General features: G+C 40.0%; 1 protein-coding gene across 1 annotated transcript in view; it reads left to right on the top strand.

Annotated features, from left to right (window-relative positions):
• Positions 1–12,803, top strand: part of CCDC34 (coiled-coil domain containing 34) — a gene marked incomplete at both ends in the record, with an annotated part of 55,635 nt that overhangs the window by 22,717 nt on the left and 20,115 nt on the right. Inside the window, 3 exons of the mRNA XM_082000867.1 lie at positions 4,035–4,193; positions 5,177–5,318; positions 8,029–8,139. Coding sequence (XP_081856993.1) covers positions 4,035–4,193; positions 5,177–5,318; positions 8,029–8,139 — 412 coding nt within the window. The remainder of the gene's footprint in view (positions 1–4,034; positions 4,194–5,176; positions 5,319–8,028; positions 8,140–12,803) is intronic.

The following is a 12,803-nucleotide window of genomic DNA, read 5'->3' on the forward strand; positions in this document are numbered from 1 at the left end:
GGTCTGATTTTTCTTGAGAAGTTAGTTTTGCTGATGAGACTTTGGTTTGGTACTGACTCAGTGAGACACATGGTGCCTACTGAATCACCGTCATTGCTTTGTGGGACGGATGGATTTGGTTTGGGTGGGGGATTTCCAATTACTGACCTAGCCCAGGCTTCATTAGGTTCCGAGGCTTGATAGGATCACAGCCCAGAGCAGTGAACCCGCAGGCCAGATTTGTATCCTTTCTCCTTAATAATGTGCCTGGGTGGGGTGGTGGGAGAACAAGCCTTTCTTGCAATGAGTAATTGGATGCTTTACAATCAATACCTTAATTTAGGTAATACGTGTGATCGTATTTTAAAGTGTATGTAAATTTACTAGTGGTTTAGTGAATAGATCATGTCTGTTTTGAACACAAGATCAAAGAGAATTTTTAAAACCCCATCTGACAACACCAAGCATAAACAAATTATTTAATTTCCCCCCCTCCCCCCGTATATACGTGGAAGGAGAGTGAAGGGAAGATTGATGGACATGTACGTTAATATGTACATTCCTAGCATTTTTGATAGACTCGTGTAAAGGAAAGTAATGAGGATGGGGGAAGCTGGGAAGGCCAGGGTGACAGGAGCTTGCATGAAACAGGTTATTAAAGCAGCTGGGAATGTGGTGTACACCAACTTATGAACGAAGAGTTGTTCTGTGCATGAGAGAAAGAGGAAGCGTTTCTGATTAGTCTGTAGAATAATTTCTAGCAGCTGCCAAGTCTGCAATTCCACAGGGACTCTCCCTGTCTTAAGGATGTCTTACTGGAAGTGAAACTTAGCAATAGTTGCGGCTTTCATGGTAGTGTGCATGGCACATCATTGTTTACATAGGACCTACTTTAACTTTGGGTCAGCCTAGAGAGTAGCTAAACTCATCTGAAGTATTGTGATTAAAGATACATAATTGAAAAAGCTTCTCTGTCTTCTAATTACTGTCTTTAGAAATGTTTTTAGTCTATTTTCTCCTTATAATTGTTGTCCATTATTGAACAATTCCCCTATGTATGGAAGGGCCCCCTTTTTTTTTTTAGATTTTCTCCTATATTTATTTTCATGCTTTTTATACGATAAACCCCTTATCTAAAGACTGTAGCTTTGAAAGATCCTTACCTTCGTAACTTACTTTCATGTACAATGGAGATAAGCCAGCAAACAACAAAATATTTGAAATCTTTGTAAACCTTTTTCACCAATGGTCTTAACTCACTGTTTTAGCATATATCTCTCATCTACATTAATGCTTTTTAGCTGTCCCAGACTAGCTTTGTCTCGAAACAGGAGTTGTTGAGAGATGCATGTGGGAAATATGTGGTAATGAAGGGACAGAGGAACAGCTCTGATTAAAAGAGATTAAAATGAATTTTAGATGAAGAAGGAGGAAAAGCTTAGACAATTGGTTATTTGTTTTTCAGGCAGGTGATACTTATGATCTGCATAACTTGCCAAAAATAGATTATTTTTCCTTTTTAACATATTTAAGCATGGAAGGTTTTGTTTCACATTAAGAAAGGTCTTGCTTCCATTCTTCACTAGTATGAAAATATTTCAGAATCTCAACTTTTTTTTTCCAAGAATGAAATTCTTTTTTTCATTGGTCTTAGTTGTAAATAATAATTTTATCACATGTACAGGCCTTACAGACTTTATTGCGAAATATTATAAGACTTCCATTACTTTGTAGTTCTGTGGAGTTTTACATTCCAGTGTATGCATTGAAACTGGAGTGTATTCATATCTGACTATTTTCCCTACACTGCAGAACAAAATCAGGTTATGTTCGCTAGAATGTATTGCAAGTGAAATGAAAAAGAAAAACCAAAAACAAAACCAAGGAGAAAATACAGTTAATAGCTAATTGTTTTGTGAAATTATGTGCAGCGTATACACAAATAACTCCTTGTCATCAGATAAGAATATTTCACAAGAGTATACCAAAACAGTGGCACTGAGAGTATCATAATGGTTAAGGTGAAGAAACACCCACCTTGGAGATTATGGTAAATGCAGTTAATAAGGCATAGCTTGTAAAAGGCGGGGAAAACCCCCAGAGTTAATGCATAATTTGGCTGCTGATGTTAAAATTGTAATAATGCTTGTAGTGTTGGCAAACACAGGGAGGGGCACACTAACTCAAACAATTCTCTAAACTGGCTTTTTCTGATAAGAAGTCTGCAGTTTAGCACTATGACATGCTCAAAAAAATGAATGCCAAGAGTAAGCTAATATTATGTTTAGAATTATTTTTTTTATCGAGACATTTTTGTGTAGTGTGGATAAAGAATCCAACATGAAAGAGTTTATTATCCAGTACTATGTCTTACAAAAAATTGGCAAATGTTTTAACCCGAAAGCAATGCATTTTCTCTTCGTTGGCTGTGTTTTTGCACCTCATCATCTAATCCAGTAAATGGAAGAAAGGAGTTAGTGTTTTGCAGGGCAATATAAGCTGAGGTTTTTATTCCATATGGTGCTACTTTATTGAACTACTGGTGAATTTTGGTACAGCGGACAAGTATTGAACCAGCAGGTATCCTCTTTAGACCAGACGGAGAGAATCATGCTGGTCCCCAGCTCCAGTGTTACGGCTTCTGCTTCGTTATGTACAACTGATTTTTACAGAAGTGCAATGAATCTGGAAAAAAGGTGGTGGAGGGGCCCATGGATGGACCACACCAGAGCTCTATCTCTCTGCCTTTTTGTGCTTATAAGAGTTAAAATGGGAAGTATATTCCTGCTCTTCTTGTAAATTCAGTGTTTTTCCTCTTTTCCATTTATTTATTATACTTTGCAGTTGTAGTTCTAGGCATTTGACATCCATATTGCCAACTATAATAATTTTGAGTCAACATAAGTTCCTGAAAAAATACACATCTCCTTTGTGCAAGAGGAGTATGCAGGGGAGCATACAAAAAAAAGATTTCTGAAAAGCAAAACAACGTTTTTATTCAGCAGTTCTTTTCTGTGGAAACTGTTTGATCTCAAGTGTTCTGCCTCTTCTCCAAGTCACGTGCACAGCTTGTCTGGTAAAGATTTTTGCCTCAATGTGTGTATGCAGGTTCTTCAGAGCTAAGCAAGCTAAGTAGAAGGTAGTACTGAATCCGTAGAATCCCAGACATTTCATAAAGGGAAGTGAGAGCTGTTGTTAGTCTTCAAATGAAAATAATTCCCTCTCCAGATCAAGAAAAGGCCATTGATATGTGCTTGGCCGCTTAGAGGATGGTCCCCAAAACATTGTGGTGTACTGTTAGATACATACACACTGGAAAGATGTAGAACTGAATGACACCTCTGCATATTGTATCTTCCAAGTTGTACAGGTAGCAATTTCACTTCACACTCAGTTACCACTTTTTGCCTACCCTTGAATGTGTTTTCTTGCTTTCCCTTTCATCATTTGAAGTGGAGAAATGTGTAGCTTGATTCACAGAAGAAGTCCATATGTGAATAAACTAAAAATATGAAAAATATAGACAATACCACAAGACATCAACTGGATTCTCATGTGAACTTCTTATTGTCATATCAATTTATGCTTGAGTGTGCTGAACAATCTGCATATCTCAGTGACTCTTAGAAGGGGGCAGTGTGCCTGACTTCCATTTGGAACTGTAGTTTGCTCTGGATTCACTGAAAAGTGACACACCGTTGTCAAGAATTGCAACATGTATTTCTTTCCCAGAAGTATTGAGAATTGTCTGAAGTGTTTTAAAAAATGTCTGAATAAATAAAAGAGTAGTAAACATAATAGCGTAAGGAGTCCCAAAAGTAAATTTTTTTTTATTGTGTTTTGTGACAATTTTATATGTTTAAAACTATTTCATCTGGAACCTAGTGATGAATAGGTTCTGTCTTCAAAGAACTTGCAATATGATTTTTTTTTTAGGGTTATGATAATTTTGTTTGGAATTTATGTAAAAAAAATTAACTCTATTCCTCAAAAGAATTTCCTGTTGAAATATACTGAAAAGTCTCTATTCTGTTTCTTTGATCTGTTTCATGTAGGAAAGAAGGGAAAGGGAACAAAAGCTGAGCAAAGAAATGGCAGAAAGAACCACAAGGGAACTAGAAAAAATGCAGTTACAAGAAAAGGCTGAAGTAAAATATAAAGAATGGTTAAAGAAGAAGAGAGCTGAAGAGGCAGAAAAGAAGAAGAAAGAGAAGGTATTCATCAACTAATCATTTATTTGGATGGGGTTACCTAATCTGATTTGATTAAATTGATTAGAATTTTTCAAATGGTAGCATTGTACATGGAAAAAACTTTCAAAAGTTGTAATATTAGAGCATTGAAGACATTAAAGTATGGTCAGCAAAGCAAGATGCATATTAATGCATTTTTGTTAATAGTCTTTGCAAACCCACTGTAATTGTGCTGTGGCAAGGGAAAGAGAAATACAAACCACACAGGGTACCTTTATTATTCAATCCATTGCAGGGTGACCCAGACAGAAAATAGGCGGCATTATATGCATTTTTCTCCCAGCGTGACAATTATATTATTATTATACTTGCACATGCTTCTAATTATAAGCATTTTTCTTCATATCTGCCTGTACCAATCTGATGCTAGAAGTTCTAATTTTAATGTTATTTCATATTAATTAATCACCTGTGTATTTTTATAGTGAGCTTCAGAAGCCATGTTCACAGTATCAATTAAACTTAGTTTAAATCCAAATGCCATGCCTAAACATACTGTTTTTACTCTTACTTCTGATTAATGGTTCCCCAAGCCTGCTCCAGGCTTGGAGGCAACTCAGTCATGGATGACATAGGATTGTACACATACACGTAAATGAAAAGCGTGGATGACTGTCACAGATGCAATAGCCTCTTCAGGCTAACTGCAGCACAGTAGGCCCTCTGCCCATTATGTTCAGAATATCTTCTACATGTAGTCTTCCAAAAGCTCTCTTCTGAGAGCTTTTTCTCAGAGAAACACTGGATTAATGCAGAGGTTGATTTTTTTTTTTCTTCCCCCAGATGTAAAGAAAAAAATGCAACTTCTCTATTGTCAGAAAATATATTTGTATTTGAAAACATATTTGAAATATATTCAGCAGTATGGGAATCTGCAAAAGATTTATTTACCATTTTGTGTATATTGTGCAGGGCTATATCTGTAAGATTATTTTTATTTTTAGGAAAAAGAAAAAGAAAGGGAAGCTGAGCTACAGGAGAAGAAAGCAAGATCAGAGAAGATCTTTAAGGAATGGCTACATAATGCTAGAAATAAACCTCGCCCTGTTTTAAATGGTTATGGCTTCCTACGTGGGAAGTCTACAGGTTTGTACTTCTACTACACGTATGTAGTGACTTAGCTTTGTGATTCCTTCCCTCTAATCTTTTAATGTAACATGAAGCCTGTTGTGGGTTGACCCTGCCTGGACGTCAGGTGCCCACCAAAGCAGCTCCATTGTTGCCCTCAGCTGGGCAGGGGAGAGAAAGTAAATGAAAGGCTCGTGGGTCGAGATAAGGACAGGGAGAGATCACTCGCCAATTACTGTCATGGGCATAACAGACTTGACTTGGGGAAATTAGTTTAATTTTATTACCGATCAAAATCAGAGTAGGATAATGAGAAAATAAAAACTAAATCTTAAAACACCTTCACCCCACCCCTCCCTTGTTCCCAGGCTCAACTTCACTCCCGATTTCTCTCCCTCCTCCCCCCGAGCGGCGCAGGGGGACGGGGAATGGGGGTTGTGGTCAACTCATCACACGTTGTCTCTGGTGCTCCTTCCTCCTCAGGGGGAGGACTCCTCACACTCTTCCCCTGCTCCAGCCTGGGGTGCCTCCCACGGGAGACAGTCCTCCAACGTGAGTCCTTCCCACGGGCTGCAGTTCTGCACAAACTGCTCCAGCCTGGGTCCCTGCCACTGTGTGCAGTCCTTCAGGAACAGGCTGCTCCAGCATGGGTCCCCCACGGGGTCACAAGTCCTGCCAGCAAACCTGCTCCAGAGTGAGCTCCTCTCTCCACAGGTCCTGCCAGGAGCCTGCTCCAGCATGGGCTTCCCGCAGGGTCACGGCCTCCTTCAGGGAACCCCCTGCTCTGGCGTGGGGTTCTCCACAGGCTGCAGCCGGATATCTGCTCCTCTGTGGAGCTCCATGGGCTGCAGGGGCACAGGCTGCCTCACCATGGTCTTCACTGTGGGCTGAAGCAGAACCTCTGCTCTGGTGCCTGGAGCTCCTCCTGCCCCTCCTTTTCTGACCTGGGTGTCTGCAGGGTTGTTTCTCTCACATACTCTCAGTCCTCTCCCGGGCTGCAGTTGTGCAGGTTTTTTCCCCCCTTCTTAAATATGTTATCCCAGAGGTGCTACCACCATTGCTGATGGGCTCAACCTTGGCCAGTGGCAGGTCCATCTTGGAGCTGGCTGGCATTGACTCTGTTGGACAAGGGAAGTTTTTAGCAGCCTCTCACAGAAGCCACCCCTGTAGCTCCCCAGCTACCAAAACCTTGCCACGCAAACACAATACACCTGCTTAAGATTTTCATCCAGTATCTAATTTTGGCACATGGGAATGAATATCTCATATGGTATAAGTCAGAGAAGCTTTTACTTTGAGGGTTATTTGGGAGGAAAATGGTAGTATTTGAGAGAATAATGTGGCATACCAAATTATAACTGATTTTGATCTCATTTTCCTTACCAGGCATAGGAATCACTAGAGCCAGTTACTGGTTCCTGTGAAGCATATAATTTATGTTAGCATCCTTGTAAAATTAGTGTTTGTGTTACACAAGGTGTAGACCACCTTTTTGCACCTGAATCTCCCTTAGAAAAGAGGTGGTTTTTTGAGACGCAGAGATTAATAAGAGGCTGACAGAAGTCCTGTCTGAAAAAGGAGACATGGGAATCGACCTGTGTTCTGAGCTAGGGCTTCCTTTCCATTTAGCTTTGCACCTGCAGCGCACCTTCTTGGCCTCTGTAATCTTATTCCTTTTTTGTTTTCAAGGGAAGCGTTAAAGAGAATGCTGTTGATAGTGTGGTGTTTCGCAAGTCTCACTTTATTTTTGTATTTTTTGTCATCCCACATGGTACAACAACAGAAGACCAGTAAGAAATAGTATTGCATTTTATGCTTGAGCGCTTAATTAAATTTTCTTTCAAAATATATGTATACTTTTGTCTTTATTTTTTCATAAAATTAAAATAATTGTTATTATTTGAATTCACAACAGATAATATTTTAGGACCTAAATTCCAGGCTCTGAATGTTTAAGAAAATGTATAAAGCAGGTGAACAACCTTTGCTCTTTTGCTTGCATCTCTTTATAGATGGTGATACACTTTGCTTTCATGTTTTGTTTTTGACCTTCATTACTTCCTGACAGTTACAATCACTTGTTTAAGCAGTTTGTGGAAAATATTTCTATACTCAGTTGTGTTCACGCAATAGAATATATGACAGACTTCGTTTTACCCAACCATATGTTGTGTGCATTGAGATTTCACTGCAGACGAATGACTGATAGGGCAACATGTTCCTTCCATTGCATTTTAGGTTTCTGATATTGCTTTATGGGCTCCAGGTTATTAATTGCAGATTATTAATGTTTATGTGGATAATTAGTGTATTTTTCTTCTCAATAAAATGAACAATAACAGCTAAGCAAAGATGGAAAAATACATGAGCTTTGCATATGTGGTGACAGGAAGTTGTATTGATAAATGCTTTGAAATAATGCAAAGTAGCCAATTCGTAGACATTTACGGCTTTTAAATACACAAAGGACTGAGCATTCTGAATGTTACACAGCATTTGATGTGCTTATTTTTTTAGATAGGAATGAAGAACGTGCCAGATACTGGTAAAAAAAACAAAGGTGCAAGTTTTATTACTTTGAATCATTTAAATTATGTGATGTGCCTGTCTTCCTCTGAAGACACTGGTGTGTCTTCGTTAGTCCAGATGATCATTATAACTGCTTGCATTGTAAAGCTTGTAGTGTAAATATTCCTTTTTAGTTATGTGTATTTTCTAAACATTTTAGGGTGTGCTGATGGAAATTCGTATCCGGTTCCAGCATATTGTAACCCCATTCCTTGGAAACCTGTACATGTGCCTCCTCCAAAGGAAGACAGTGTTTTTACCATGAAGAAGAGTAAGAGACCTGTATCTTGTCAGTCACATGTGTCTTTGCCTATGGTAATTTATAAGCCCAAGAACAACCTTTGTGTTGGATCCTTGTGCAGAAAGCAGTTATAGTCCAGAAAACAAAACTGTTCTTATGATCTTGAGTGAACTGGGCCATAAATACGAAGTGATATGTCCAAAACAGTCTGCTTTTTTTTTTTTACTTTTTGTGAACAGATGTTGTATTTATAGCTAACTGACCAATCAGTTTTTTAATGTTTTTTTTAATATGTTGAATTTTAGCTTAAAAGGAAAGAAAAAAGTCAATTGTAATGGGACTGTACCTTAAGACCAATAAAACATACAGGATTTTTTCTTGCTTTCCTCCTCTTGTTGTTGAAGGAGTTCCTTTGTGTATGTGGTTATTCTTTCGGGCAGCAGTATTACTCCGTTATTTTAAAGATGCTAATTATAACAGACTTTAAAACAATTTTTGGCTTAATGCAGAAGGACTTCAAGGCCTGTGTGCAGTTGCTGGGCTATGATATCATTGGGGTCGCAGAGATGTAGTGGGGTAGCTTACATCGCTGGACTGCTGCAACGGATGGATGCAGGCTCTTTAGGAAGCACAGGCTGGGGCAGTGAGGAGGGGAGGGAGCAGGAGGAACGCACGAAGTTTTGCCCAAGGACCCAATTAGCCAGCTGAGACCTAATGAGTTAAGATTAAAGGGAGACCAAGGTGGGCAATGTTGTGGTGGGCATCTAGTACAGACCACCTGATCAGGAAGATGTGTGTGACATTTTTCAGGAAGTTGGAAGAAGCTTTATGCTTGCAGGCCTTGCTCTTATATGGAGACTTGAACCACCCTGAAATCTGCTAGAAGGGCAACACAGCAGGGCGTAAGCAGTCAAAGGAGTTTCTGGAGAGCATTTGTAACTTCTCAGCTTCCTGACACAGCTGGTGGAGGAGCTGATGAGGCTTTTTGCTAGACCCGGTATGTACCAACAAGGGAGAACTGGTCGGGGGTGTGAAGGTTGGAGCCAGCTTTGCATGCAATGGCCATGTGATGGTGGAGTTCGGGATCCTGAGAGGAGGGAACAAATAGTAGGTTCACGACCCTGAACTTCAGGAGAGCAAATTTCGTCCTGTTCGGGAACTTACTTGGAAAAATCGCATGGAGTATGATCGTGGAGAGAAGAAGGGTCCAGGAGAGCTGATGACTTTGAAGGATTGCTTCCTCTAAGCTCAAAGATGGTCCATCCCAATGAGCGGGAAGTCAGGCAGGAGTGGCAGAAAGCCTGTGCATAGATGAACAAGGAAACTCTGACTAAAATTAAATATAAAAAGGAAGGGGGGGAAGCAGGAACAGGTGACCCTGGTGGAATATAGAAACACTGTCCAAGTGTGTAGGGTTGGATTGGGAAAGCCAAAGCCTATCTGGACTTGAAGCTAGCAAGAGATGTTGTCCTGGTTTCAGCTGGGGTAGCGTTAATTTTCTTCCTGAGAGCTGGTACAGTGCTGTGGTTTGGATTTGGGATGAAAATAATGTTGGTAATGTACTGATGTTTTCAGCTGTTGCTGAGCAGTCAAGGACTGTTCAGCTTTTCAGGCTGGGCTGCCAGCGAGAGGGCTGGGGGTGCACGGGGAGCTGGGAGGTGGCACAGCCGGGACAGCTGACCGAAGGGATATTCCATACCATACAATGTCATGCTCAGTATAAATGCTGGTGAGAAGGAGGAAGGGGGACATTTGGAGTGATGGTGTTGTCTTCCCAAGTAACCGTTTCATGTGCTGGAGCCCTGCTTTCCTGGAGATGGCTGAACACCTGCCTGCCGATGGGAAGCGGTGAACGAATTCCTTGCTTTGCTTTGCTTGCGTGCGCAGCTTTTGCTTTACCTGTTAAACTGTCTTTTTCTCAACCCATGAGTTTTCTCACTTTTACCCTTCCGATTCTCTCCCCCATCCCATTGTGGGGGAGTGAGCGAGTGGCTGTGTGGTGCTTAGTTGCTGGCTGGGGTTAAACCACAACAGATGTGAAGGGCAGCAAGAAGGGTTTATGTAGGTATATCATCAGTAAAAGAGAAACTGGGACAAATGTGGGCCCACTGCCATGTGGGGCAAAGGCTTGGTGACAATGGACACAGAAAAGGGCAAGGAACTTGATGCCTTCTTCACTTATTTTTTTCTGGCAATCTGCTGTTTGACTTCAGCAATCACAGGTCCCAGAGTCCAGTGGGAAAATCTGGAAGAAAGGACAACCTTGGTGGAGGAGGATCAGTTTAGGAAATAATCTGATCAAGCTGGACATACATGAGTCTATGGGATCTGACAGGGTGCACCTGTAAATGCTGAGGGAGATGGCAGAAGTCATTGTAATGGTACTCTCAATTATCTTTGAGAGGTTGTGGCAATTGGGAGGTTCTTGAGGACTAGAGGAAAGCGAATGTCAATCCTATTTTCAAGACGACCAAGAAGGTTGACCTGGAGAACTACAGGCCAGTCAGCCTCACCTCAGTCATCTAGAACGGTGATGGATGCGGCAAAGGCAGCCAGCAGCCTCCTGGGCTGCATGAGAAAGAGCATTGGTCAGCAAGTTGAGGGAAGTGATCCTTCCCCTGTACTCAGCACTGGTTGAGACCACATCCTGGGCACCCCAGTAAAAGAGTGACATGGACATACTGGAGCAAGCTCAGTGAAGGGCCACAAAAAAGTTAAGGGATGGGAGCATCTGACAAACGAGAAGCTTGGAGGGCTCAGACTCTTCAGCATGGAAGAGAGAAAGCTCAGGGGAGATCTTACCAATGTCTGCAAATACCTGATGGGTGGAGAGGTGAAGAAGACAGAGCAGACCCTTCTCAGTGACAGGAGAACAGGTTATGGGCTCAAATTAAAATACAGGAAATTCCATTTAAACATGAGACAGAAATTTTTGAAGTGGCAGTGATCAAAGTCTGGAACAGCTTGCCCAGAGATATTGTGGAGTCTCCATCCTTGGAGATACTTCAAAGCTGACTGGACACAGTCCTGAGCAACCTGCTGTAGTTGGCCGTTTTGAACAAGGGAACTGGACTAGACAATTTCCACAGGTCCCCTCTGATCTCAACAATTCTGTGATTAATGGTAAAAAGGAGAAAGCATATATGTTATCATAGTTGTATCACTTTAAGAAATACATTGATATCCTTTAAAAATTACACAATATTAAAAGGTATATTAGGCATTTTAAATTTTAAATGGCAAAAAAAAGTACTAAGGCACATTCTGGCATGTAAGTAGTCTAATATACTGATTCTGCTTCTAATCGTAACAATAAATTTAAAATTTCTTGAGAGCAAATTGTGAAAAATACTAAACCACCTTGTGTCAAGTTTATACTTAAAACATTACTTGTACCCTTACTTTGACTGAATCAGTTTATACAATATGCCTGTGACTGTTCTTTCTAGATAATGCCAAATGCTAGCAAGACCGCAACAGCTTGCAGTAGTTAGTGTTCATAGATTATTTGGTTTGTGTTTGTCAGTAATTTATGATATGCATTTGTGTGAAGTCTTACATATTTAGACTTTCAGAGAGTAATTCATATTCATCTATTTTTAAAGCAATGCAAAGGACATTATGCAAATGAGTTTAATTTTTCAGTTTACACTGTGAAGTCATGAACATAAAACTGTTTCATCAGAACGAAAAGAAAAAAATGTTTTAAAGAGCAACATATGAATCTTAAGTCAATTCTATCATTTTAGTATAGTAGTGGCTACAAATAACTGAAGTTGGGACTGCTGTGTACTACAGATTTAAATACAAGTGGATGCCCATTTTAATGCTTGAAGGTGCATCATTTAAGCTGATAAAGTAGACAAAAGCTAGTACGAGTGTACCTGTATATTCATGTTTGTCACAAATGGTGGGCACACGGGCTGATCTGATGCATTTCGCTTCCCCTATCAGTAAGGTATCTAGGCTCCACAGTGTCCGTGATGGGTCTGTTCTTGTTACTTCTGTAACAGTGTGTAAATCAAGGGCCAAACATTTATGAATATGTAATATACAACATGGGTTATCATTATATTAGATAATGGATATCTGTTAAGAGTACCTGGCTTTCTGCAGTCTAATATTTGTCATAGGGCATACAGAGTAAAAACTGTTAATTTTTAATGCTGTATTTATTTAATAGTTTATTTTCCTTTTTATTCTGATATGTTAAAAAAAAAGACACCTAACGCATCTCTCATGAAAGAAAATAAACACTCCTATCGCCATGGCTTACTAGAGTGTTCTCTTAATGCTGCTTATAGGTTATTTCCATATTATAAAGTGTGTACAGCTTTTGGTTCACTGCAGGTTAGTTGTTTTTTTTAAGAGCAGAAAATAATTTTAATGTTCCTGCACTATTCTCTTCTGTGTGTTAATTTGATAGTAATTTTATGATGCACACTTAGGAGAAGTCTTGACTCCATAAAATATGCGGAGTCTCAAACTGTGTTTCTGTTAAGTAGGAGAACATGGGCTTCACAGAAGTCTGCATGTTATGTTCAGGATGTAGAACTCTGTGCCTGGCAGAAGAAGCCAGAAAAAGTAAGGAGGTCCACGATGGATTGGTATGAAACTAGTAAAAGAATGGATTAGCTGTTCATCTCTCTAGCCAACCTTGCCGTGTGGAGATGTCTTATGACAGTCAGAAGTTT

Source organism: Phaethon aethereus, assembly GCF_964289735.1.
Source record: "Phaethon aethereus genome assembly, chromosome: 5".
In the NCBI taxonomy this organism is placed as follows: domain Eukaryota; kingdom Metazoa; phylum Chordata; class Aves; order Phaethontiformes; family Phaethontidae; genus Phaethon; species Phaethon aethereus.